At 32.1% G+C, this 27,017-nt stretch overlaps 5 protein-coding genes, 1 long non-coding RNA gene and 1 other non-coding gene across 15 annotated transcripts in view; 4 read left to right on the top strand and 3 right to left on the bottom strand.

The window, feature by feature from the left end:
• Positions 1-4,710, top strand: part of LOC143201457 (WD repeat, SAM and U-box domain-containing protein 1) — a 70,069-nt gene extending 65,359 nt beyond the window's left edge. For 4 of the 6 annotated variants that reach the window (XM_076412549.1, XM_076412545.1, XM_076412548.1 and 1 more), the window contains exons 7-13: positions 1,089-1,332; positions 1,394-1,568; positions 1,622-1,764; positions 1,812-2,100; positions 3,052-3,345; positions 3,540-3,735; positions 3,792-4,710. In XM_076412549.1, the coding sequence (XP_076268664.1) occupies positions 1,089-1,332; positions 1,394-1,568; positions 1,622-1,764; positions 1,812-2,100; positions 3,052-3,345; positions 3,540-3,735; positions 3,792-4,102 (1,652 nt within the window). In that variant the 3' untranslated portion in view covers positions 4,103-4,710. The remainder of the gene's footprint in view (positions 1-1,088; positions 1,333-1,393; positions 1,569-1,621; positions 1,765-1,811; positions 2,101-3,051; positions 3,346-3,539; positions 3,736-3,791) is intronic. The other 2 variants (XM_076412551.1, XM_076412550.1) reach the window with 2 other exon arrangements.
• LOC143201465 (uncharacterized) lies at positions 3,340-7,123 on the bottom strand. Its single transcript, XM_076412562.1, has 6 exons — positions 7,000-7,123; positions 6,260-6,837; positions 6,070-6,202; positions 5,813-5,949; positions 5,180-5,452; positions 3,340-5,126 (listed from the first exon to the last, which is right to left on the bottom strand). Exons 2-6 carry the CDS (start codon positions 6,818-6,820, stop codon positions 4,893-4,895), a joined length of 1,338 nt encoding a protein of 445 aa, XP_076268677.1. The 5' UTR covers positions 6,821-6,837; positions 7,000-7,123; the 3' UTR covers positions 3,340-4,892.
• Positions 7,124-7,204: 81 nt separating this feature from the next.
• On the top strand, positions 7,205-8,681 carry LOC143201475 (uncharacterized). 2 transcript variants are annotated; one of them, XM_076412578.1, is made up of 3 exons: positions 7,427-7,571; positions 7,652-8,074; positions 8,147-8,681. In XM_076412578.1, exons 1-3 carry the CDS (start codon positions 7,568-7,570, stop codon positions 8,593-8,595), a joined length of 876 nt encoding a protein of 291 aa, XP_076268693.1. In that variant the 5' UTR covers positions 7,427-7,567; the 3' UTR covers positions 8,596-8,681. The 2 variants fall into 2 exon arrangements, with proteins under 2 accessions (XP_076268692.1, XP_076268693.1); XM_076412577.1 differs by having other exon boundaries at positions 7,205-7,571; positions 7,652-8,681.
• On the bottom strand, positions 8,678-11,605 carry Faa (fumarylacetoacetate hydrolase). The gene is made up of 9 exons (XM_076412564.1): positions 11,311-11,605; positions 10,906-11,016; positions 10,724-10,845; positions 10,521-10,661; positions 10,366-10,463; positions 10,043-10,195; positions 9,310-9,516; positions 9,105-9,253; positions 8,678-8,982 (listed from the first exon to the last, which is right to left on the bottom strand). Exons 1-9 carry the CDS (start codon positions 11,392-11,394, stop codon positions 8,782-8,784), a joined length of 1,266 nt encoding a protein of 421 aa, XP_076268679.1. The 5' UTR covers positions 11,395-11,605; the 3' UTR covers positions 8,678-8,781.
• LOC143201484 (uncharacterized) lies at positions 11,604-26,518 on the top strand. 2 transcript variants are annotated; one of them, XR_013006959.1, is made up of 3 exons: positions 11,635-11,703; positions 26,163-26,204; positions 26,264-26,518. It is a non-coding gene; the product is annotated as an uncharacterized LOC143201484 (long non-coding RNA). The 2 variants fall into 2 exon arrangements; XR_013006960.1 differs by lacking the exons at positions 26,163-26,204; positions 26,264-26,518 and adding an exon at positions 21,414-21,543 and having other exon boundaries at positions 11,604-11,703.
• The window catches only part of Gad1 (glutamate decarboxylase), an 85,923-nt gene continuing 70,602 nt past the window's right edge, over positions 11,697-27,017 (bottom strand). For both annotated transcript variants that reach the window (XM_076412557.1, XM_076412558.1), the window contains 6 exons: positions 25,670-25,785; positions 25,531-25,598; positions 14,780-14,858; positions 14,575-14,724; positions 13,793-13,987; positions 11,697-13,736 (listed from right to left, as the gene is read on the bottom strand). In XM_076412557.1, coding sequence (XP_076268672.1) covers positions 13,563-13,736; positions 13,793-13,987; positions 14,575-14,724; positions 14,780-14,858; positions 25,531-25,598; positions 25,670-25,785 — 782 coding nt within the window. In that variant the 3' untranslated portion in view covers positions 11,697-13,562. The remainder of the gene's footprint in view (positions 13,737-13,792; positions 13,988-14,574; positions 14,725-14,779; positions 14,859-25,530; positions 25,599-25,669; positions 25,786-27,017) is intronic.
• TRNAI-UAU (transfer RNA isoleucine (anticodon UAU)) lies at positions 14,155-14,246 on the top strand. The gene is given in 2 exon segments: positions 14,155-14,192; positions 14,211-14,246. It is a non-coding gene; the product is annotated as a tRNA-Ile (tRNA).

Raw genomic sequence — 27,017 nt, 5'->3', positions numbered from 1 at the left:
TTCACCATCCATGACCTATATCCTCATAAGAAATGCTGCTAGGAGACTGGGTTAATTGAGATGTAATCTTTTCACGTGTGGGTCTAACATTAGTACATTAGTAGTCATTTTATCATGCAATTTTGGTATGTTCTTATGAAAGATGAAATATTAAGTTTTTTAGTTCTCTTGTTGCCTTCGTAAATTTCCCATTTATATTATTTCAAACACATTTCGCTTAAGAAAGACAGATAGCTTCAGAAAAATACTGTCTCGTAGTTTATGTAAGATATTTAATTCTTCCAAAGTGTCAGATATGTCACTATACAGCATAAGTTACGTCATCTGTTATATAAGTTAATTAGTATTTTTGTGATTCAAACTTGCATACAATTGAAAATATATTTTAAATATTTAATACTTTTTACTGGACGTAAAAACAACAATGGTCCTCTTAACGACCATATGGGAATGTTAAAGGTTTTGATTACGAGTACTTTATACAGGGTTTTCCAATAAAGGCCTATCGGTATTGAAAAGAAATGATACAAGCTGTGAGTGAGGTATTACCGATTTTTTTTGTTACAATATTCTATTTATGACATGTATTAAATATTCAAATCAAATATCATCCGTTGCTATGGCATGGATCTGAGTGGTTCCATTTTTAATGACTCTATCGCATAAATCGGTTTGCCATAGACCAGCGACTTTATAAAAATCCTAACGCTAATTCACATCAACTCTTCGAGTGGTATTCATATCATTAAATAATTCATGCAGAATATGCGACTGGCTAGAACCACATGTCGTCGATGTTCATATGGTTCAATTAGTGTCCAAGGAAACCTGTTATTAACTATTGATATGCCGATGAAACAGTACTGACGAATGACGATAAACAATAACATTCTGTGGATGAATTGTCACCTGCATTAGTGCTAATATGCCCTTATTGGACAACCCTATATTAAGGAAAATCATATTCGGTGTTTTTTTATTTCACTAGTACTTACAGCATGAAATTCTGAAATTACTTAGCATGGTTTTTCCGTTGTTAATCAATTCCTCAAGAATAAGATTAGTATAGAATGCATTGACATTTTAAGGTTCCACAGGTTCGAACGATAAAATGATCATTGTTTGGGATTTAACCGGTAATGTGACACTGGCTAGCGAATTGTTTACATCAATTTTAAGCCCAAACAATGGGGCGATCGAAATGCAACTGACTCAAAGTGGAAATACGGAGAACGGTGATGTCGTTCTGTTGGAAAAGATTGATGATGTGTATGAAGGCGGCGTGAACAGTTGCTCTTTTTATGGTACAGATCTATTAGCCACAGGGTCTGGGTAAATATTAAGACATTTTAAAAGTTTAACACAAATAAAATGAAATATGTTATATGTTTAGTGATAAATTAGTTCGACTATTTCGTATAGTAGAAGAAAATAATAATATCGAGGAACTCGGTAGTTCACCGCTAGAGGGTCACACTTACGCAATAAACTACGTGGAATTCTCGAAAGATGGCACTAAATTAGCTTCGTGTTCCCTAGATGGATGCACTTTTATTTGGAATACCGAAGTAATATTCAATATTAATGTTTCATCAACTTATAACATATTTTATGTTATTAGATTGGCGATAAATATTTTTCCATTCCGAAAAATTCTTTATCCATCAAAGTGTGCAGATTTTCGCCTGATGGTAAACTTATCGTGACCGGTGGAGATGATGAAAAGGCCGTCGTTTGGAATGTGGAAACTTTGGACAAGCTATCGTAAGTTATTATTATTAAGTTTGTGCTATAATTTGTTAATATTGCAGTTGTAGTGTATTAGAAGGCCATCTGGATAGTGTAACATCGGCGTGTATATCACCGGATAGTAAAGTTGTAATTACCGCGTCCTGTAATGCCGATTTCAGAGTATGGGAAATGGATAATTACAAATGCATTTTCGTGAAGGAAGATGCTCACGACGGTGGTATACAGTCATGTGACTTTTCTGAAAACTTAGAACCTATACCCAATGTCGTTTATAATGGACAAATATATCTATTAGCCACATGTGGCAATGATAGTATGGTGAAGATATGGAAAATCAGCATAGACGTGGTCGGTAATTAAAAATATTTATGGCTAAAATAATCTTTTTGTTATATATTATCACATGAAGCAAATAACTATACAAATCTCTAGAACCACCACTTCTCTACCATATTTTTATGCATTTAAATTATTTCAAATAAAGTTCTGGAATAAATAAAGGCTTTTAAACGATCGATATAACGCAATTTAAACTGTGGGAAAAATGTTCTCTGTGTGTGTATGAGCGCCTAAAAAACATTATTCTTATACATAACAGTAAATAATATGAAATGGAATGAATATGAATATGATTTATAATAATGTAATAGTTTCTTTGACAGTACTAACTCGTAGGATTTGTTTGATTTCTGTTCAAGCTGTTTTTTTGATAAATGTTGTGTATTGTTACAAATATAACCAGATTAATATGCCAATAACACTATCAATACTATTTGATAGTAATCTAGGTACATACACATACACATTTTCGCCAATTGTTACTCTTACTTGCATCTACGTTATATTCTAGGTAATTTTTGCCCTTCACATAAATACTATGGTAATTAGTTGCATATTGCATTACGCATATCAATAATATATTTCAGCTATTTGCCTTGATCAATCCTTTTTCCATAAATAACGTTTCTTTTTTGTAGTTTTGGTAACATAAAACAACTGATTTTGTAACTACGTAATATCATATACCTAATGCCATTAATATTTATTAAGGACCAAAACCAATTTCAATATAATTCATATTTATAGTCATAATTAAATCAGACGATTTTACATTACTTAACTGATTGTGTATTTTGCTGAGCGTAAGAGACGTATTTGCATATGTACTGTAAAGATCACTTCATATGAACTCTACTCCTAATATTAACTGGCATTTTTAGTTTTAATTGTGTGATATATGACAAACGGATATTTTAACTACCTTGCCCAAGAAAAACTTTTTTTCTTATATATCTTCAGAACACAGACAATAAATTGAATTTTGAAACCGTTGACGTAAAAGCTTGGCGAACCCTTCAAGGACATGGTGGTAATGTAATATCGGTACGATTTTCACCATCAGTTGGCGAAGTGGTTTGTTCAACTGCAACGGACAGACAGGCAAGATTATGGTCAGTCTATGGCGGACAATGTTTGCATGTTTTGGATCATGATTCTATCGTAACTTGTTGTTCATTTAGTTCGGATTGTTCGTTGTTAGCTGTTGGATGTTTGGATAGGACATTGTGGATATGGAAATTACCCCAGCAGTTGGTAATATAATTTATTAATGATTTTTTATTTATGCACATAGAATTTTAACAAAAACGTTATTGTATAATCTGTAACTGGATGAACCCTGTGACTAAATGTTTTTCAGTTTTTTGAAGTTATTTTCAATTTAACTAATAACTATCACATTATAACTTTTGCAACAATAAAGACAATAATGTATTATTTATCAATAGGTGTTTCAAACTGCTATAGCTAATAAGTTGAAGAGTCATGTTAAAACAATTGCTGATTGGACAAATAGTGATGTAATTAAATGGTTAAATGATATCAACATGAGCAGGATTGCAGAAAATGTAAGAAACTCCAATTTGGATGGTGAAAAACTAATAACGTTATCAGAAAATGAAGTATGTTCTGGATTGGATCTTGGTAACAAATTTTACAAAACAAATGAAACTATTCCTCAGATATGTATTACGTTACAGATGACGAAGTTGCCAGAATAATGATGAACGAATTAAAATGGCTGAAGAAAGTTGAACTGCAAATACAGGCCCCTCTAAATGTCACTGTGCCTGATGAGTACTTGTGCCCTATTACCCATGAAATAATGAGGGAACCTGTTTTATGTTCAGATGGTTTTACCTACGAGAAAAACGCTATAGCAGAGTGGTTTATGTCAGGGAAATTTACAAGTCCCATGACTAACACAACCCTTGCCAATACTAATTTTGCACCGAATTTCGAAATCAGAGATGCAATAAGAAAATTTTTGGAGGACGATGAGGACGAATAGAGCGTTACGCTGACAACATTCTTGAATGAGTGTATATTATTTTTTAAATAATCACAATTTTTACTGTACCAGGAAAGAATAAAAATCACATCGACATTTAAAAGATAAGAATTTATATCTACTAGTATATATATATCGAAATTCTATGACATTTCGAATTCAATGGATATAAATTATTATCAGTTATAAATTCTCAATAAACACTTATTTACAAACTAAGAACGTTGACACCTATACCATATAATAAACAGTTGATATTAGGTATTTAAAATGTATTAATTTAAGAATAGATCTGTTTATAATTATGAAACTATATTTGAGAAATTGCAACAAGAGTCAACAAATAGGTCAATTACACTTACACATAATATATCACCTACAGCAATGTTATTCCAGTGTAATTTGAAAGAAGTGACTGTTTCTAGACAGTTATGGTTAATACCGTCATTTGTTTCATGTAGCAACAGAATAATACATCTTTTTTGAGCACCTTTTGAAATCTTTTTAGATCATTATGTGCCTTTTTTACACATTAAAAGTATGTAAAACATCAGAAATACTGTGATATTGTATTTTATCGATTATTAAATATATAAACGTTTCCTGTTTTTTAAATTGTTTTCATTTTGATACACTTAGATAATTTTATTGTTTTTACCATATAAAGATTGATTAATAATCATAAAGAAAACTTTTATGCATTTTTTTCCTAATTTAGGAAATTCAAACAGGTTTAAAGGTAATTATTATAATCTTAAAGAATACACAATATTAAATAATCTTTTTAAACTTAATTTTCTTGACTATCTAACTTTTCTTGCCTTTGTTTCTTTCGTCTAAAGGATCTTTTCTGATTTTCCTTTACACTTCCAGCTAACTTGCCTTGTCTCCTCAGGGCATGTAGCTTCATATTTTTCTCTTTAATTTCATTCTTTTTAATCGATCCTTTTTTCTTGCCTCCCTGCGTGTACAAAACATTAATTCGCCGATTCTTCAATTGTGTGTGATGCATTGACAAACATTTCTAAAGAAAAATTGCTATACATTTTGTTACAGTCTAATACTCCACTATAGTACCTGATATGTAATTTCATCTCTAAGTTCTATATACCCAAAACCTCTTGGTTTATTGTTTTGCTTGTCTGTAGATATTCTAATGTGAAGTATTTCCCCTGCTTTACTAAAATGAGTCATTAAATCCTGCTTCGTAGTATCATAAGGAATATTTCCAACAAACAGGACATATCTCTTTTGTCCTGTTTGCATCAAATCATTCTTCTTCAAATCATTTATATTAATGTCTTTAGTTTTTTGTTGAAATTTGCTGGCAATATTCTGTGAGTCACCCCCCTAAAGGGAAAATATAATTGATGATTATCAATCAATGATATCAATATCAGGTTGCATAAATAATAAACATTAAATATTTTAAAATGTTTTAATTTTTGTCTAACGGTACAGTATTACAAAACTTAGATATTGAAAACTTTTTACAATTTTCAGTTCTATAACCAACAGGTATAAAAAAATAAGTTGTTTAAAGAATTGACTATAATAAATTCTTGAAACAAAAATAGGAAACAAATACAAACATTTTTCTCTTGTGCTACCGAATGTAGTAACAAAGTATTATTGGATATAAAAGTATATCAAATATTATGTAAGTAAAAAAATCTACTTCCTTTTATTTGGTTTTCCCTTTTTACTGACCTGGATTGGTGGTGCTTCATCTTCATCTTCCTCATCTTCTTCATCATCATCATCTTCATCATCATCATCTCCATCCTCTTCATCATCATCATCGTCATCATCATCAACTTCAGCTCCATCTTCTTCATCTTCTGCTTCTGTTAACAAAATACATTGTGCATATAACTAAGTGTATTAAAATTTACTACAATGTCAAATTTTTTAATATTCATTGTAAGTCTGATATCAAAATAAAATGTAGTGTCTTATAATTTTACCTTCATCTGAGTCTTCCTCCTCCTCATCATCATCGTCGTCGTCATCTTCTTCCTCTTCCTTCACTTTTTCTATAACTTTTTGTTTTTTAGGAGTTGCAGTTCCCTTTACTGCAGTTTCTTTAGCCTTTCCTGCCTAGAATTTCAATAATGTCATTAATATAAATCTATAATTTTCCTATATATTAAATACCTTTGGCTTTTCCACCTTTTCTTTTTTATTTCTATCATTTCCTTCCTCCACAACAATTTTAAGCTTTTGTAAAAGTGCTAACTTTCTCTTAGCAGTCTTACTTAGTTCTGGTTTAGACTCTATGGCTGAAATTTTATCATTCAAACTTTTTAACAGTCCAGCATCTTTTGTTCCAGCTTTCGCTTTTGATTCAGTTATTAATGTAGCAAACATTTTCCTTTTTTTCTTCTGGCCTTCAGCTGAAGGGGCTTTTGTTGTTCCATTTTTAGGTTTGTTTTGTTTTTTATTGCCTTTTAATTGGCCTGTGCCAGCAAACTGTGCTACTTTCTTTGGAGAATCAACCTCAGATGTTGCTTTGTTATTCTTTTTATTTATTTTTTTATTGGATTGCTGATTTGATTTTTCTTTTGCGACTTGATTTGGTTTTTTGGGTGGCGCACTTGCATTTTTTGGACCTACTGGCTTTGAAGGTGAATTATTTTCAACTTTTTGTTTTTTTGCTGGAGATTTATTTGCCAGGCTTTTCCTTTTAAGTGGTGTTTTAGCTTCTGCTTTCACCATTTTCAATTCGTTATTAACTGTAAAATATAAACTTTCAATACGCAATATATACAACACGTGTGTGGCCGGTTAAATTAAATGCCGGTAATATAAGAATAAATAATAACTATTAACTAATACAATACTAATTAACTAACCAATAATTAATTGCAGTATATGAAGAATTAAATATAACTTACCTTAAAACAGCCTAGAAGTAGAACCAACTTTAAAACCTGAAGGTTACTGAAAGATATACAACAACGCCAAGCTTTAATAACATGCGCTCAATAAAGATCGAACTATAGGTTATGTTGAATTTTGATATATGTCTTCTAATAAAATCATAACGGTTTTATATATGATAAAATTTCTGGTTTGAATTTAATTTTATAGGTATAAAATTATATTTATTAAAATTAACGTTCAGATGTTATCATATATCTATTTATTATATTTTTATTTACTAATAAAATTCAATTAAAACTTTATTAGATTTATCTCTAAAGATATTCTTTGTAGTATAATTATAAACATTTTTACACAGCATTTTTATGGAATTAATATAAAAATAGAAATTTAGCAATTATAATATATTACAAAATTAATATATAATACATTATCAAATAAATAATCAGTCAGGATAGTCAGGCGTCACCTTTATCTGCTTTTATCAAATTTTATATTTTTATCTAATGTAGAAATACAGTATTCTATTTAGTCATAACCATTTAGATATAAATTGTCTATGTTTTTACTTATCAAACAATGGGTAAGGTTTTAACTTCTTTTAGTTATAGATTTTATTTCCTGTCATATTCAATTTCTGTAGTATTCTTATTCATTTTCTAGATATACCTGTTGATGATTTTAAATGTACATCATGTTCGAAGTATTTGTCAATTGCCCCAATCTATGGATCAGTAGATGGTACCACAAATATTTGCGGAAGGTGTAAACCTACATCTACTCTATTAAGAAATGCACTCTACGAAAAAATTGCAACATCATTAAAATTTCCTTGCAGTGTTTCAGATAAATGTAAAAAAATATTGAAATGGCAAGAAGTAGAGAATCATGAAGCAATGTGTCCTTATAGGACAGTAAAGTGTTTATTTGAAAATTGTGAAGATTCATTTCCAGAAGCAGAAATGGAAACACATTTCCAACTAAAGGGTCATCCTATAATCAAAGCAAAAGGACACAACATTGCTCTCCAATTGCCATGGAATAATGCTAAATGTTCAGGCTATGAAGTATTCCTCATAAAAATCGGTATATATTCTTTAGTAGCAGTTATAGCATTAGATAATGAATATTTTTGGATGGATTTATATTTTATTAAAGTGACAACTCTGCCACCTGCTAATTTTACTGCGACTATTGTTGGACATGATGCTTCAATTGAATTCACTAAATCGTTGCCTATAGAATCCTATCCAGGAAACAATTGGATACATCAAAGTTACAATAACATTATTCGACATAAAGTAGATAAAATAGGTCTGTTTGATTTAATGGGTTTAGCAGACAGTGCATCAGGTATGACCGTACTTCTTGAAGTTACACTTTCAGATACTAATCAGTACATGCCAAGAAATCAATGCGCAGATAATATACGTCGATCGTTGAGTTGTTCTGTTTGCTCCAAGTTTTTGATAGGAAAATGTTTTCTAACTAATAAAGGATATTCCACATGTTCTACTTGCTCAACTAATACTGTAGGTCGCAATTATGTTATCGAGTCTTTAGTTGAAAAATTAATAAAACACCACCCAGAGCTACGTGATTTATAAATTATTCCTTTTTAACTTGTATGTGAATAATATTGAAGTATGTATTGTATTACATTTTTTTTTTAAATAATAACTACAAACATTGATATATATGGTTTCCTTTTTTACTTGTCACCAAAAAATTATACATATAAAAATATACATGTTATTAAGATTCAATCTTTATTAAAAAATATAAACTCTTTATTAGAATTGTAGTATTTTTGCTGGTAATAATTTCCCAACACACTCTCCAAATCCAACATTGTATCCATTACCCTCACAAAACCCTTTCATAGTTATAGTATCTCCATCCTGTAAAAATTTTCTCTTAGTTCCGTCATTTAGAGTGATAGGTTTTGTGCCTTTCCATGATAACTCAAGTAAAGAACCGAAAGAATCGGAGGCCTATGGGAAAGAATAATATATATATATATATATATATATATATATATATATATGTATGCATATATATATATATACATATATTTTTTTTATTCACATACATCATTTTTTCATTCATAACTTACATCACCACTTATTGTTCCACTACCCATCAGATCTCCGGGATTGACATTGCAACCAGTTATTGTATGATGAACTAATTGTTGTTTTGCTGTCCAGTACAAATATTTGAAATTTGAACGACATATTGTAGTAGGTATAATGGAATCCTTAGCTACAAGAATTAATATCGGATATTAATATCTGGCTGACGTAGAAATGCAAACTCACGGGTAATGTCCACTTGTAAGTTAATATCGAAATTAAATTTATCATCATGCTTGAGATAAGGAAACGGTTCGGGATCTTGTGGATAATTATCGACGATGAACGGCTCTAACGCCAAGGTGGTAACTACCCATGGTGAAATACTAGTTCCTACATTTTTTGCGGTGAAAGGCCCCAAAGGAATGTACTCCCACTTTTGTATGTCCCTAGCTAAAACAGAACAAGTCCGTTCCATTATATAAATCATTAATTAATATTAGATCGGGGAAAAAGTTATTTTGTTTTTTTTTATTGATTAGAAAGATTTCTAGAAATAGTTATTCAATGAACAGTCTATAGAGCATTATAGATATAAAGGTAGCGTTACCTATTTTTTTTCTGTTAAAAGTTATTGTGCTTTGAAAATGGAGATACCAAGTAATGTTTTAGCTTTCGAATAGGAGAAAGAGGCTCACCTAAATGGTATCGTGTTTATAGTAATAAATGCTTAAGTAAAGGCCAGTGTGAGAATTGGTTTGCCCGATTTCTTTTCGGACATTTCGATGTCGAAGAAATTAACGTCGCCCTGACCGTCTAACAGCAGAAAAAGTCGATAGAATTCTTTAAAATATCAAGAAAATATATATGGGTACTGTTTGAATATATCTAATAATAATTTTAATATTCTATGAAAAAAAAATCAAAATGATCTTTTCCCCAACCCATTGTATCGTACTGTTTTAAAATAATTAAATACCACTCCAATCGTTCATAATAACAAAGCCAAATATATGTTCATGGGCGTCTGTTATTGACAGTGGTTCTCCCAAATTATTTGAACCCCCCACAAAGAAGGCCATCTCCAATTCAAAATCCATCAATTTGCACGGACCAAATACGGGAGGCGCGCCTAAAAGAACAAAAAGTTATACATAATACATAATTTCTTTTTGGTGAACGTAATTAACTTGATTTTATTTAGTTGGCTATACTCAAAATTGTATATAATAATATAAATAGTGCAATATATTTTTGAATAAAACCATTTTAATGTTAATATTCCGTATAAAATATTATTACCCTCAATTACTAATGTTTGTCCATGGGGTCTATGAATCGGGGTACCCGAGATAACAACCGAACTAGCCCTGCCGTGGTAACCGACAGGTAGGTATTTCCTAAAACGATTTTATACTATTTACTCATTTTATGGCATAATAAAACAATCCAGATACCAGTTTGGTGTTAAAGCATTATTTTTATCTCTAAACATCATTCCTACATTAGTGGCATGATGGATTGAGGAGTAAAAATCCGTATAGTCTCCGATCTTAGCCGGAAGATGCATAATAGCGTCTTCTTGCGATACAAACGCTCTAAAAATTGCCATATAATCATTAAAGGTAACATATCATAAGTTTTAATGGTCACGTTTCACCTTTCTCGCAGTACCGCATCATCTTTAAGTAGCGGCACATTTTCAGACAACAATTTTTGAATAGTCTCTCTAGCTTCCTTCCAAGCAGGTAAACCTAAGCCCATAAAACTATTTAATGTCCCCTATAAAATATATACTATAAAAATGCAAATTATCTCGAAAAAAATTGTTTACTATTATACCTCCTGAAAAACATGTTGTTTGTCTCTTAATTGTGGTCCTTGAAATAAATGAGCTATTACATTCAGGTTTAGTATTTGATCTCCTATAGCAACACCAATCTTGGGAACAGGCTAGCATAAAGAGCTTTATTAATTCAAACATCGATTAATATGTTTATAAAATATTATATTGGTAACAAAAACAATCAATCAAATAAAGACTAGTTGATATGAGCTTCCTAATATAATACAGGCTAATCTAGGTTATGCTATTTATTCATTTAGAATAATTAAATGTGCTGTTAAGCTTTACCCTGAGTTCAAACTATGTTTTTTTTGTGTGAAATACTAACCATTTTAATTCATTAATTAATGATTGACGAAAACTGTTTAAATATGTTTTCAATACTAAATGGGCATACTTACATCATTAACAGTTGAAAAAACTCCATAAGGTAAATTTTCAATTGGGAAATCACAATATTTAGGATATTTAATAAAACACTTCATTGCGTGTTTTGTGTTAAGCTTACTGATATTAAGGAATCGTTACACAACGTCTTTACAATATCGCTACCGATTAACTTGTTTTTATAGATATTATTGAATATTTATATACCGTTTTGAAAAATATTTGTTTCTGTATTCATAAACATAAATCTATTTATATATTCAGGTGATTATATTAAGTAAAATTGTTGTTTACAGAGCTCATTTGAATAATCAGAAAAGTAAATAGTGTAATGTTAGTTGCATATCGTTTAACACCGTATTCTAATAAAACATGATTTGATGGTAATATTAAAAAACGATTCACAGGTAACTACTCATTTTTATTATATTCCTCTTTATACAACATATAATTATTACATATTCGATGCCTATTCAAGCCAAGTCATAATACTGAACTACGTTTATTTTTACACATATTTAACATCAGGTTTTTCAATATACAACGTACATACAATTCAACAAGATATGCTAAAGCTTTTAAATATTTCAACAGAATGAAAATTAGAAAACAACGAAGCATCAAGCATTTGCTTTAAATATAATACAAAATTGCTCGCATAAAATTACATGTATTTATATTTATACCTTCTTTGGAAGACTAATGATTCTGTCGTTTGATTATGTGAATATGAAATAAAATCTATTCTATAATAAGAATACTTTATAAAAGTTGTTGGAAAAGTATTTTGTATATGGTTTGATGGTTCCTTTACATTAAACAGTTGTTTTAATTATATAATATTATATTGGCTGTCCTAAATATAATTAAACTAAGACATACCATACTGACATTTGTGACAACCAGTATATTTACAAGAAAAGTTCAAATACGAACGGTAGGAAATATAATTGTTTATTTCCAACTGTTTTTAAATCGGATAACAAAGTTTATTTATAGAATTTTAACAACGCAACAAAAAAAAACTCCACTCAACAAGAAGTATTAGGCATGGTGTAAATATGTCCTCATATAATAAAAATTTATTATACAACTTTATTGCATCAGCTACACATTTCAACGTTACGTTAATAATTTTATAAATTTAATTAATTTTTGCAATAGCCTAAATAAACGTTTAGCTCTTTCATTATAATTATAATGATCTTTATATATATGTTATATTCAAACAATTGACTAAATATTACTTTATAATTAAATTAATATTGACAGTATACAGGATTTCTTAAGGTTTAGAGCGCTTGAGCGGAAGAATCCTCGAATTGAAACCCGATTTACATGAAAACCAACGCTTTTGTAAGGTTTCACCAAATTTTCAACTAATATCTTATACTACAATGATATGTTTTTATTTGATAGAGTTGGTTGAAAATGATAATACTCCTTTTGTCAGGTCCAATGACATATAGAATCACGGACAATGACAGATGACAATGATATGATATAGTGTTTTAACTCTAATTTATCCTAGATAAACATTGAAGCATCGCAAAAACATATATATAATCCAGTATATGGTGTAACGAAGTTATATAATTAACGTTTTCAATTGACTTACATAACATTTTGATTTAAATGTCGTTCTTTTACACCACCAAGTATTTTTAGTTGCCTGTTATTTGGGTGCATTTTATATATTCTTTGTTTTAATCAACATATTACATTACATACGAAATCTTTTTAATTTATGGTAATAATAATGCATAATAATTTTAAAAATTTTAGTTGTTGAAAATTGACAATTTAATTGACGGTAATAATGCGGTAATATATTTTTATGTTATGGCATCTAAGGGAAAATATGGTGAAATTTTAGAACTGATTAGTTTTATCTCGGCAGTATAATCACCGGTATTCCTTTGTCAGAAACCAATTCGATATATTATTCATAATAAGCTTTTATTATCAAACTTTCAATAATAATTGACAATCACTGTCAAAAATCTGCGAAGGCTCCTAGTCCGATCCATAGGGTGCGTATCCAATAATATTACAGAACACAATTACAAAGTAGGACTTAGCCTTAGAGTTAAGCCTTTTTTAACAATAAGTGGAGGCTCAGGATTTTAAATATTGATGATCTTGTCAATGATAAATCACACGTCACCGATATGAGATAAGATACATCAAAGACACCTAACAAATGAACATCGTGTTACACGAGGGACCTACTCTAAATGAATCAGGATAAATCAAATTACTGAATTTACAAATCATGACCAAGACGATCCATTTCATTTAAGAGGAAGTCGACATCTTTTTCTGTGACTGCTGCTGATGATATGATATTCCTGAAAAAGTTGGGGCGTCTCTCATCTGGTTGGTAGCCCACCATTAATGTACCAGCTTGCATCATTCGGGCTTTTAGAATCGGGCACATCTAAATAATCGATATGTTAGTGCTAAACTTATTGTTAATATGGAATCAATACTAACCTTTCCCAACTCTTGTTCTCTGTGTTTGTTATGGGGCATGTTTCTGAGTCTAGCGGGAATATACCAAAAACTGACATTGACCATTTCCGGCTCCATAATGAGGTAGAATTTATCAGATTGTTCCTTAATCCGCCTTACCAAATATTCAGATAATTCCATGAGTTTATCCATGTGTTTTTCAAAACCTTCATCTCCCTGAACAAAAAATACATGTTAAAAGTGGCGTATTAATAGCGTTTACTCATATATCTATTAAGTGGTAGAGGTCAAAGTCTTTTAAAAACAATAGCCAATTTAACTGTATTAAATTCTAATTCGAGAGCTTTCTCCTAAATAGGACTGCTCGCAAAAGCCCTACAGAATCCCCAGTGGCGCAATTGGTTAGCGCACGGTACTTATAAGACAGTAGTCGTGAGCGATGCCGGGGTTGTGAGTTCGAGCCTCACCTGGGGAACAACTTTTTTTCATTTAAAATATGTTTGTCAATGTGATTTCGGGCGTTATGTAATATTATATTGAATAAAAATATTTTATAAAAAGGTAACAGTGTTTTTAATGATTTACGTGACTAATAAAATTAAAATATTAGAAATAATCAGAAAATTAATCACAGAGATACGTTAAGTATGTTTTATTTAATAGTGTTATTTTTATTTTATTATTTTTTTGAATATATGTAATTGCAGAAAAGTTTAAAATAAATATTTATCGTATACTTAGGCAACCAATCAATCGTGTCGAAAAATTGTGTATCTTAGAAATTATCATGTAAGAGAGTTTACCTTTGCTCTCCATTGTAACCAGAGCTTGAAAATGTCATTGTGCCTGCCACATTGGATGACTTTATCACCGGTATCGAATTTGATATCGTAAAGCTTGTCTTGCATGAAGAGATAGTCAGCTGACATTTGATTACAACTCATGAGAAGACCCTGAAAATATGTCGGTTAATATAAAACAACAAACTTTCTTGAAAGTTGTCATTACGTCTTCTTTGAAGTGGATCGTAGAGCATTGTAGCAGAGCCCCCATCAGTTTGTGTGGATTCCAGGTAACCGAGTTCGCACTGTCGGATATACAAGAAGGTTATTGTAATAAGTTACAAATTAATTAACTCGTAGTATTTTTTTAAACGATAAGAATACATTTTCTTTGGTATTATACAGGAATTTTGATGCTTCAAATCCAATGTTCAATTATTTGTAGAAGACTTGGGGACAAGACGGTCAGCTGTGCGATTCCCATCTAATCCGGGATTACCCTCGCATTTCCGCCACCCTTACATGCCTTTGCTTTTTAACTTGCACTGATTACACGAGCAAAAGAACAAATAAGGGCAGTTCTTTTAAAAAGAAACGTTTTTTGTCTCATTAGAGGAAATAAAGGAATTCGCACTTGTTCATTTCGGATTGGTATTATTATTATTATTTTATTGTTTACTAGATTGTTACTAGTCGTTGCCGACTAACCTACAATTTGTTTTTACAGTAACTTAAATGTAGATATATATTTAGAGGGACTATATCAGCTTTATCTAATAATGTTTATGATTTTTTTAAATTAAATGCTCCACCACACTACACAAGATTAAATGGTTTTATTTGAGTCCGCGTCCTCTTCTGGTATTATTCAATAGTTGTCATACTTCGATATCTTATATTAGATATGCTTAGTATAATCTTAATTTTCAAACTAATGTATTACTACTGTTCTGTTGTACTTGCATTAATACACAGGCAAGGCGAGTACGGGATTAAGACATCAGTATGTATTTCCAAAATTAAAATGAAACTAATCTACCTAAGCTAAAGTTAAAAATACACTCATAACAGGTCAATTGAAAAGTCCCCAGCCTGACATATAGACGGCGCTACTAGAATTAAATCAATATGCTTAAAGTTAGCCCTAACATTAGCATTGGTTTGTGAATTATAGCATTTTCAGTGAAGCAACTCTTGTTACTGTGAAAAAAATGGAAAAAAAGGAATTTCGCGTGTTGATAAAATATTTCATTTTGAAGGGGAAAATACAGTTGAAGCAAAAACTTGGCTTGATGCCAAGTTTCCGGACACTGCCCCAGGAAAATCAACCATCAAGTGTGCTAAAATTCTACGTGGTGAAATGAGCACCGAAGACGGTGAACGCAGTGGGCGCCCAAAGGAGGGTGCTACCGACGAAAACATTTAAAAAATCAACGAAATGATTTTGAATGACCGTAAATTGAAATTGAGTGAAATAGCAGACACTCTAAAGATATCAACTGAACGTGTAAATCATACCATTCACGAATATTTTGGTATAAGAAAGCTCTGTGCAAAGTGGGTGCCACGCGAGCTCACTTTTGACCAAGAACAACGACGAGTTGATGATTCAGAGCAGTGTTTGAAGATGATCATGTGTAATAAACCCGAGTTTTTGCGTCGATATGTGACAATCGATGAAATATGGCTCCATTATTTCACTCCGAAGTCCAATCGACAGTCATCCGAGTGGACTGCGCACGATGAACTCGCTCAAAAACGTGGGAAAACGCGACAGTCGGCTGGCAAGATTATAGCGTCTGTATTTTGGGATGCGCATGGAACAATTTTCATTGACTACTAATTTTTATCAACAGCGACTATTACATAGCGTTATTGGACCGTTTGAAGGACGAAATTGCCGAAAAACGGCCGCATTTGAAGAAAAAGGAAGTGCTGCTTTACCAAGACAATGCACCGTGTCATAAGTCAGTGAAAACGATGGCAAAAATCCATGAATTGGGCCCCGAATTTCTAATTTCTTCATTTTTGGTGTCTTCACATGTGAACTGCACGTGCACAGGTTTACTTTGGTTAATTTTTATTTTCCAGGTTTGTTTGGGTCTAATTATTATATTGTTATTGGCCTATTGTAATTTTCGGGTTGCTTATTCGCTATTGTCTTTGATAGCAAATGTCGCGGCGTCATCATCAGCAAAGGTAGCTATCGTGATATTTTCCATTTGTGGTAATCACACAATAAAGAATTGGCCTCAATACACTTCCTTGTGATATACCTGCTTTGGCTTATTTTATTGTAGAGTAAGCTACCTTTTGTTTGACTCTAAATAGTCTGGTTGTGATATAATATTTTAATAGTTCAGTGTCTTGCTTCAGTAACATTTTCTGTTGCTTATGAACGAGGTCGTCGTGTCAAACCTTATCGAAACCTTGTCTATATATAAACCTATATCTGAGAATATAGCTCCATCTAGTTTTTTTATCTTCATAGGCTTTCTCAATGATATCTATTATTCATTTGTTGTTTTTTTGCGTTTTGCGATCATTATAATTTCAGCCATTTTCCAAATGTCTGGGACATGTTTTAGTCGAAATAGTGCTTTTATCAAATTGGTGTGTTTTACAATTCCATTTCTTGGTAGATTTTGTGAAAATTATCCTATTATTCAGTCATAGCCTGGTGATTTCTTTCGAGTTTGGTATTATTAACGGAATTACATATAAATACTACGCTATAAAAAGGGTTTATGCGGTTTCCTAGAAATTATTCTTAGAACCGTTCTATTTTGAGCTTAGTATTTTTATAAATTTATTGATTACTTGCAACTACGATCTTTTCATATTTTTGAACTCTTATTGTTAAAATGTGTTATTTAACAAGACGCTAGATTAGCAAAGTACGACACTAAGTCCAATTTGTTGATTTCTATATACTTGCGATATATTTAAAAGAAGGTAGTTAAAAGTGGGAAAAAATAATTTCGATTTTTCCTAATAGATTGATTTAAATTCCAATATCTCTAGTAATAATAGGTTTTATTTAAGTGATTGGAAAAGGCATTTGATATAGTAAAAGGAGAAACATTATGTGTTATGTTAGAACAAAGAGGTGTAAGTAATAAAAATATAAGAATAATTAAAAAAATATAGAGGATAAATAATAATGCCGTCATTATTAGGACTAAGATAAGCCCAACCCTGATTATAATATTAATAGATGAACTAGGGTTTAAAAATATGGAAACAATAGATTTGTAGGAGGTTTTGCAGATGTAATAATAATAAGTGATAGTCTAGAATAGTTACAGAAAATCTTAAACAGATGTAATAAGACACTAAGAGAATATGGATTATAATAAATAAAAGAAAATAAAAATAATGGTGATGGAATAGCCAGAAGTAATAAATAGACAAATTGAGGATGTAAAAATGGCGGCGCTTGAAGGAGCATTTTCAACATATAAACCTATTTCGGCTGGAGAGTTCCCCAGGGTAGTGTCTTGGGACCATTTCTGATATCCCATCACAGGAAAAACAATATTTGAAATATTTGTCGACGACATAGTTATCATAGTAAAAGATATATCGCTGCCTAAGGCTATAGAAAAAGTATAGTAAGTGGCCATCAAGAAAATCTAGAAATGGACTAGAGACTGAAAAAGACAGCTTAATAGCTTCAAATCTGTCCACGTTAATTTTGCGTATCGGCGAAATGACGATCTTTCAACCAGAATCAGCATTATTTACCTCAGCATCTATCTCAATGGTAAGTTAAATTGAAAACAGAGCAGATCAGATTCATAATCTATACTGGTTAGTAGGAAGAATACTCTCAACTTGACGTAAAATCAAAGATAACGGTTTATCAATCACATAGTATAAAACCTGTATGGACTTATGGGGTGCAAATATAGGGTTTCATTAAAACATCAAACCAACTAGTAATCCAACGTACTTAAAACCAAGTTCTACGATTAATGCTTATCGTTACGTAATTAATGAAGAGCCTGAAATTAAATGGATTTGCGAAGTGATGCAAGATTTCGCCTTAAAACGTGAAAAAGGTTACTAAATTACAGCAACGTGGAAGCAATACAGCTACTGGACAACATGTAGGAAATCAGAAGATTGAAGCGAACCAAATTACATGAACTTGTATGACGTTTAAGGTAAAAATGGAAATACATTCTTATATTTACAGAGTAACATTCGATTGCAAGACACAGGTACTGTCAAAGAGAGATAACAGCAATATATAAACAGCAGAAATGAAACACCTCAGAATAGTCAGGATGTAACAAAGAATTATAGAAAGAATTATATTAAGAATGCGTATAATATTCACAAATCAAAGAATTATAGTTCAGTTCGAGGAAATCCGGTAATTTTGTCAAATAATTGTTGGAGTACAAGGTCACATTTTCTCCGTTATTAACCTTAATAAAGATCTTATTTTATTATCTTCTTCAGTGAAAATCTGTAGATATGACGGAAATATAAATTAGGATACCCAAATTGTCCCCAATATTATTAAAATTCACCGTAAACTGTTTTCAAAAGGCTCTCCGCGCGTTTGAATACAATGGGTGTTATTTATAATCCTACCTAACCCCCAACGAAACACCGTTCTGCTCCAGGGCGGTGATTAATGAGTTGACCAATTAATATCCATCCTGTCAAGGGCATAATTGTGGTTTTAACGTGGGATAATTTACAGTCACGCATTAAAATCGAAATCTTCTGGCTTCTAAGCTTTCGGATCGCCTTCCTTTAAAAAGGGATCGTAACACAGCATTGCTAGAATTGTAACGCAACGACGTTAATTAATTGAAAAGCATTGAAGTTTAGAATTTTTATATAAAACTACACTTCTTTTAATTGAACGAGAATTATGTGACCCAAAACTATATAGCAATTATTTTAAGTTAAATTTGCATTGTATGTATTGATATATACTATACCATATTATATACTATTATTTATTATATAATTATATAATATCAACTGAACGTGAAAATCATATCATTCGCGAATATTTTGGTATGAGAAAGCTCTATGCAAAGTGGGTGCCGCGTGAGCTCACTTTTGTCTAAAAACAACGACGAGTTAATGATTTGGAGCAGTGTTTGAAGATGATCAAGCGTAATAAACCCAGTTCCGTGCGTCGATATGTTACAATGGATGAAACATGACTCCATCATTTCACTCCGAAGTCCAATCGACAGTCATCCGAGTGGAATGCACACGATGAACTCGCTCTAAAGCGTGGGAAAATGCAACAGTCGGCTGGTAAGGTTATGGCATCTGTATTTTGGGAAGCGTATGGAATAATTTTCTTTGACTACCTTGAAAAGGGAAGGACCATCAACAGTGACTATTACATAGCGTTATTGGACCGTTTGAAGGACGAAATTGCAGAAAAACGACCCCATTTGAAGAAAAATAATGATATGATCACCAAGATAATTCACCGTGTCACAAGTCAGTGAAAACAATGACAAAAATTCATGAATTGGGCTTTGAATTGCTTGCGTATCCATCGTATTTCCCAGATCTGGCCCCCAGCGACTATTTCCTGTTCTCAGATCTCAAAATAATGCTCGCTGTGAAGAAATATTCGTCGAATGAAAAGGTGATCGCCACAACTAAGGCCTATTTTGAAGCAAATGACAAATCATACCACAAAAAAGGTATCGAAAAGTTGGAGGGTCACTATAATCAGTGTATCACCCTTGAAAGGAATTATATTTTGCCAATTTTGTGAAAAAAATACGTTTTACTATGGTAGGCCGGGGACTCTTCAATTGACCTGTTATATAATAATAAGTGAAAAATTTTGAAACATTATTACAAATAAGTAAATTCCAACAAAACTATACGTAAAAGTAGGTGTCCGATCGGTGACACATAATATATAAACAAATATTTTAGGCTTTGGCCGACGCGCTGCCAGCTCCAATTTTTATGCGGTAGATTATTTGCCATTTCTGTTATACGTAAAATTTGGCAACGCTGTACTACAAAATACTGGAAGGCAAATCACCACGTTCTGTATTTAAAATGAAAACTGGGTGAATTAAAACATTATTATACGATGTTATTAAATTTTAAGCAATTTTGTTTAAGATTTTGTATTCTTTGGGTTGTTCCAGTATTGTTGGAACTCTTATAGAGTAATGGTAAATTGGGGTAAAAATATATTAACCCTAATATGATAGTATAAAGTTACTTTTTACGTTTTCGTAGAGGTAACAAATTATATGTATCCGCTTTACCCAAAGATATATTCATTTGCGAAAGAATAACGTGACATCCCAAAATTTCATCCTAACATAATATACAGTAACAAAATTCGGGAATAGCAAGAATAGTTTGTCGAGTGCTCACAAGGTATTTAGTTTTTTTATATATTTAAAAGGCTCCTTTTTACCAACTAGGGTTTATCGGGACTGGACCTGCTGCTTATAGTCTGTACTGGTTAGTAGGAAGAATTCTCTCAACTTGACGTAAAATCAAAGATAACGGCTATTTTAAGCTATTTTGTTTAAGATTTTGTATTCTTTTGGTTTTTCCAGTATTGTTGGAACTATTATAGAGTAATGGTAAATTGGGGTAAAAATATATTAAGACTAATATGATAGTATAAAGTTACTTTTTACGTTTTCGTAGAGGTAACAAACTATATGTATCCTCTTTACCCAAATATATAATCATTTGCGAAAGAATAACGTGACATCCCAAAATTTTATCCTAACATAATATACAGTAACAAAATTCGGGAATAACAAGAATAGTTTGTCTAGTGCTCACAAGGTATTTAGTTTTTTTATATATTTAAAAGCCTCCTTTTTACCAAATAGGGTTTATCTGGACTGGACCTGCTGCTTAACGTGGGTTTCGAAACACGGCCTTCGGCATTAAGTCTACCGACTGGCAAGTGACCAAATCATCCCAGAAGACATCTGGTCTTACCCAGTCTGCTTACTGGCGTGACTGGGATTATTTTCCTTGTCCGATTTTACACTCTTGCCTAGGACAATCACAAATATAAATATACGACTACTCCCCAGCAGGATTCGAACCCGCGACAGTATTTTAGTAAGTGTTTTAATATATTTATACATTTCAAGATGTTTATAGAATAACATGCTTTTTATCAATTGTTATTTCACTTTATAAGCATAGTTATTTAAAAGCTAATAGTCATTTCATGTTTGTAATAAAGTTTCTTTAATATACCTTACTTAATGTGACTATTGTGTTAATTATTATTCAATATATATAACTAATTAATTAATAAAAAAATAACGAATATTTATCAAACGTACTTATTTTATTATATTTGGTGCTCTGAGGTCACAGTTTTAAAAATAGTCTTAATTAGAATACTTTTGTTATAATTTTTCGTACTATAGTATTTTGAACCTATTGATATTTTTTATGATAATAACTACAGAGAAAAAACCTAATACCAACACACCAGTTTGGGTTTATTAACAAACACCAGGTCCACCAGATGACCAGGTCCACAGAATAACAGATGTTATTGAAAAAGCCTACGAAAGACAAAAAGTATGCTCGGCTATATTCTTAGATGCAGCACAAGCCTTCGATAAGGTTTGGCAAGAAGGCCTTGTTCATAAACTACAGAAAATGCTACCAAAGCAGCACACCGAAATATTAAAATCCTACATTACAACCAGAATGTTTAGAGTCAAGCAAGAAGAAGCTTACTCTACAATAAAGGAAGCTAAAGTAGGTGTACCACAAGGAAGTGCACTGGGACCAATGTTTTATCTACTTTACATTTGTGATATACCATAAATGGAAAATATCACGATGGCTACATTTGCTGATGCTACTGCGATTATAGCTGTCGGAGACAATAGTGAAGAAGCCTCACGAAAGTTACAACAGGCAAGTGACAATATAAATAATTGGACGCAAGCTTGGAAAATAAGAATTAATGAAAGTAAATCTGTAGATATGCAGTTCACCTATAAACAGACCGTACAAGTACCAATAACATTAAATAACATTATCATTCCATATAGCAACAACGCTAAATATCTCGGAATGAATCTCGATGCAAAACTTCGCTGGAAGGAACATATAAAGAAGAAAAGAAAAGAATTGAAATATAGGAAAATGTACTGGCTAATTGGAAGAAAATCACAATTATCAGTACATAATAGATTGCTATTATATAAGCAAATATTGAAACCTATATGGACATACGGAGTTCAATTATGGGGATGTTCTGCAAAGAGTAACATTAATAAAATACAAATTTTTCAGAACAAAGTCTTGAGAGGTATTGTGGGTGCACCCAAATACTGTAGGACTGATTACCTACATCGAGACCTTCGGATACCCACAGTCAGTCAAGAAATCAAGAGAATTGCAAGGGAGCATGAGGGAAGACTCCATTCTCATACTAATATTGAGATATTGCAACTTTTGGATACCACCAGAACAGGACACAAACTCAAAAGAATCAAACCATCTGATCTTGTGTAGTGTTGTGTAGTGAGGTGCATATATTAAAAAATTCAGCAGTGACATGTATAAACATTATTTCACCAGAGACTGAGTTAGGGCCGATGTGTCCTCCTAGTTATATACCTAGATTTAAGTTAGCATAAAGACAAATTGTAGGTTAGACGGAAACGACTAGTAACAATATATTAATTAAATAATAAAAAATGATAATAATAGGGATTTTATATAAAAGTAAGGTTATATTTATATTAATATAAGTTATTTTATAAACATACTTCATACTTATGTTGCTTCATGTTTATATATAATAATCATATAATATAACAATCGATCTGAATAATTGTGTGATTATGACAATTATGTGATTAAAGAGTATATATAAATTATTTTAAGTAAAATTATTAATGTAACTGAATAAATATATACTTGATAACAAGGAATGCTGCTGGATGGTTCTACTTAATTTAATTCATGCTGCTGCCAATAAAATGGATCGTAGAAGTAATTGAATAGAATTAATGTTCGAATACTTTTGTATAATAGGTGCTTGCCTGTATTCTGATAATTCTTTCTCTCTAAATAGGCATTTATTGAGAAAAATTTGTAGAATATGTATTAATTGAGATATTTTCCATAATTTTCTTGTCACATTTTTGGCAATAGAAATAACGATGTTGGTTTGGCAGCGATCCAATCATCCAACCATTTCGCACTTCTTCAGCATTTCGAAACCGTGGGCCAGCCAAGATATGCTATATATGTGCCTTGTATGGTGAGTAATTTGAGTGCAGCAAAACTTTCCATTCGACCTGTAACAGCTATACACGATTGCAACAGGTGGCCTAGCGACCACAAGAGGATGACTTTGTCTGTTACTTGCTATTTCTGATGTTTCTTGCTACAATACTTCGTTTAATATGTTCAATTAACATCGCTAATGCTGGTTATATTTGGCCAAAGTAATACCGTCATATATTTATACCTCTTTGAAAATGTCAAGTTTTGTACCTGAAAACGTGCACGCATTACTTTTATTATTTTGTCTTAAGAAAAATTTTGCTGAAAGTCGTCGTCTGCTAGAAAAAACTTACGGTGGACTTGCTCTAACCTAAAAAACGTGAGATGTGATTTCGAAAATTCAAAATTCGATCTGCAAGACAAAGAACGTTCTGATAGACCAAAAAAGTTTGAAGATGCAAGACTGCAAGAGTTATTGAATGAAGATCCAACCCAAACTTAAAAACAATTAGCGGAAGAGTTAAATGTAGCCCAAAAAACGACTAGCGACCGATTATGAGCAATGGGGACAATCCAAAAGATGGGAAGATGGGTGCCACATCAACTTAATAACTCTTTTCTCTATCGAATAGTGAGTGGTGATGAAAAGTGGATGTATTTTGAAAACTTTAAGTGCAAAAAAATCATAATTATCACCTGGCGAAGTCGGCCAATCAGTCAGTGGGATCGACTTCAAGGCCAAATCGTTTTGGTCGGAAGACAACGCTGTGCTTGATGGGACCAGAGTAGCGTGGTATATTACGAACTGTTGAAACCTAGTAAAATAGTTAATAATGATCGTTACCGATAACAAATGATCAATTTCAACCATTCGTTGATAGAAAAACGGCCAGAATGGGCCCGAAGACCCGTTAAAGTAATTTTACAGTACGATAACGCACTACATCATAAAACAAAACCGACCAAGGAAGCGTTGAAAGCACTTGGATAGGATAGGGCATAGCATCGCAGCCGCCGTACTCTCCAGACCTTGCCTCAATCAACTTCTTGCACAAATGGGACACTCATTTGTAGAGCAGCACTTCCCCAATTCCTAAGAAATTAGAAAATGGCTCTTTTGATGAATGGTTTTGCTCAAAGTTTTCCATTATTTTGAAAAATTATGTAGTTTTTTTTTCAAAAAAAAAACGGCAGTGGCTTTCGGGTATACCTAGTCGTTTTTTTACGAAGGTACAAGAAGATAATTTTTTATAGAAGACTTCACTGTGGATTTAATACAACGTAATAGCCACATCGTAAACCCGTATTTTCTTTCCCGGCTAAACCAGATTACGGAACCGCAGGAAAAACCGCCGGTTCGTAGCGCGCCCATAAAATCAATAATCCAATAGACGAGTCGTCCAAAGCCACTGATAAGCCGTAAAGTGGGAATCAATTTGCATTTTCAACCAACTGCGGAAGCGAGCGGCTCCCCCAATCCTCGCAAGTGTCAAAAGCACTCCAGGGGATCGTCAGAAATTGACTTAAAACGACAGGGGACCGGAGGTCTCGGCCACTTACGCCGAAATTATGATAATGAATTGCGATGGCACCGGGTAATAGTTATTTTAAAACCGTGATTTAATTCCAACAATAAAAATCGGCCCGAATTAAATGGTGGATGCGCCTACAGTCAAATGGCGAATGCGCTAAATGAAAATTAAATTTGAATAAAACCGATGAGCGAATATAACTTACCGTTCGATCCCGCTGAGTCGGGGGTGTCTGTACTTTTTGGATAACAGCAAGCCACCGCCCCATGCAGCCTAATAATGAAATTAATAAGCGAGAAATGAATGAGTAGTACTGTTTAATGCGTATATAAATATAAACTTACATCAACGTGCAACCACATTCCGTGTCTTTCGCAAATATCGGCGATATCGTTAATGGGATCGAAAGCACCCAGAACGGTTGTTCCTGCAGTTGAGCAGACAAAGAATGGTATGTGACCTGAAAGAGAGAATAATACAAATAGAATAGTCTATCCAAAGTTACTGTGAATATATGTCATTAATATGGTTAATGTATTCCCTGTCGCTATTTGTAAATTCGTTTTTATACTAGACAATATATTCCTTCTCATTTTATTCTGTCGGATACGTTCTAACGCGTAAATGAATCACCCTGTTAAAGTCATCCGGTTGTCAAACGTATGCAAAATTCTTCAAAACAATAGTGATAAGACGTTATAAACCAGCAAACGTTATTTTAATATTTTGCTTCTTTTGAATAAATTTCAAATCGCTGCTTATTATTACTCTGATTAGAAATGCCGATGCCAGACGGAACAGATTGTCTCTCTAATCAGTTACTTTAAACAGGAATAGGATAATGGAGGCTCCCTTTTTGCCGTAAAATTCGTTAGAGAGGTAAGCATTTTTAACGTTGAATATTAATTTGCTGCCGTTTTTATTGAAAATATTTTTAGCGTGTTGCAGCTGCACTGAATATTAGTATGGACGCGGTCACTGAAATCTTGGATTCACTCAAAAAACAGACACCGTCCTCATACGAAGCGGGTGACGAATCAAGATCAGCTCGATGTTAGCTCTATCAGAGATCAAATATATGAAATGTATAAAAACAGTGAGTAGTTTTTTCAATATAAACATAATTTAATACTATTTTTCCGAGGAAACTGTTTGTCTCAAAAGTATCGAAGAGGTCTAATGGAACTTCCAGACATTGTTTTTAAAATAATACAATTTTAAAAAACATTTAATTGATTTAAAAAACATTTATTATTTGAACTTGTGTATTTAGATGAGACATGGGTATTTCAGAATGGGATCAATATACCCAACGGTCATTCATGGCAAGATGAAATAAAAATGTCGTTAAGACAACTAAATTTGATTAAAAAAAGGTAAACATTGATTATTATTATATTATTCCATATTAAACACCTGATTAGGTCTTATTAGTTATAACATTAATTAAGAACTCATCACAGATATACTGGTTAATAACACTTGCTTATGATACTGCAATTCTTGCTGTGGGAGACAACGGTGAAGAAGCCACACATGCAAGTGACAATATAAATAATTGAATCCAAACCTTGGAAAATAAAAATTAACCAAAGTAAATCTATGAGTGTGCATTTCACGTATAATCGGACTTCACAGGCTCGAACAACAATAAATAATACTATCATTCCATATAGCAACAATTCTAAGTGT

This window comes from Rhynchophorus ferrugineus, unplaced genomic scaffold (genome assembly GCF_030347505.1).
Source record: "Rhynchophorus ferrugineus isolate W39M unplaced genomic scaffold, kcgeb_rfMv2 rfM8, whole genome shotgun sequence".
Classification (NCBI taxonomy): Eukaryota; Metazoa; Arthropoda; class Insecta; order Coleoptera; family Curculionidae; genus Rhynchophorus; species Rhynchophorus ferrugineus.
The sequence above is the reverse complement of the archived record's forward strand: the minus strand, read 5'-3'. Positions and strand labels throughout refer to the sequence as shown.

Coding starts and splice junctions, on each gene's coding strand:
- LOC143201465 (XM_076412562.1), bottom strand. CDS start 6,820: ATGGTGAAAGCAGAAGCTAAAACACCACTTAAAAGGAAAAGCCTGGCA. Junction 6,203..6,259: donor AAAAGGTGGAAAAGCCAAAG/GTATTTAATATA, acceptor TTGAAATTCTAG/GCAGGAAAGGCTAAAGAAAC. Junction 5,950..6,069: donor GGAGGAAGACTCAGATGAAG/GTAAAATTATAA, acceptor TTTTGTTAACAG/AAGCAGAAGATGAAGAAGAT.
- Faa (XM_076412564.1), bottom strand. CDS start 11,394: ATGAAGTGTTTTATTAAATATCCTAAATATTGTGATTTCCCAATTGAA. Junction 10,464..10,520: donor AATGCTTTAACACCAAACTG/GTATCTGGATTG, acceptor AAATCGTTTTAG/GAAATACCTACCTGTCGGTT. Junction 8,983..9,104: donor GTGGAACAATAAGTGGTGAT/GTAAGTTATGAA, acceptor TCTTTCCCATAG/GCCTCCGATTCTTTCGGTTC.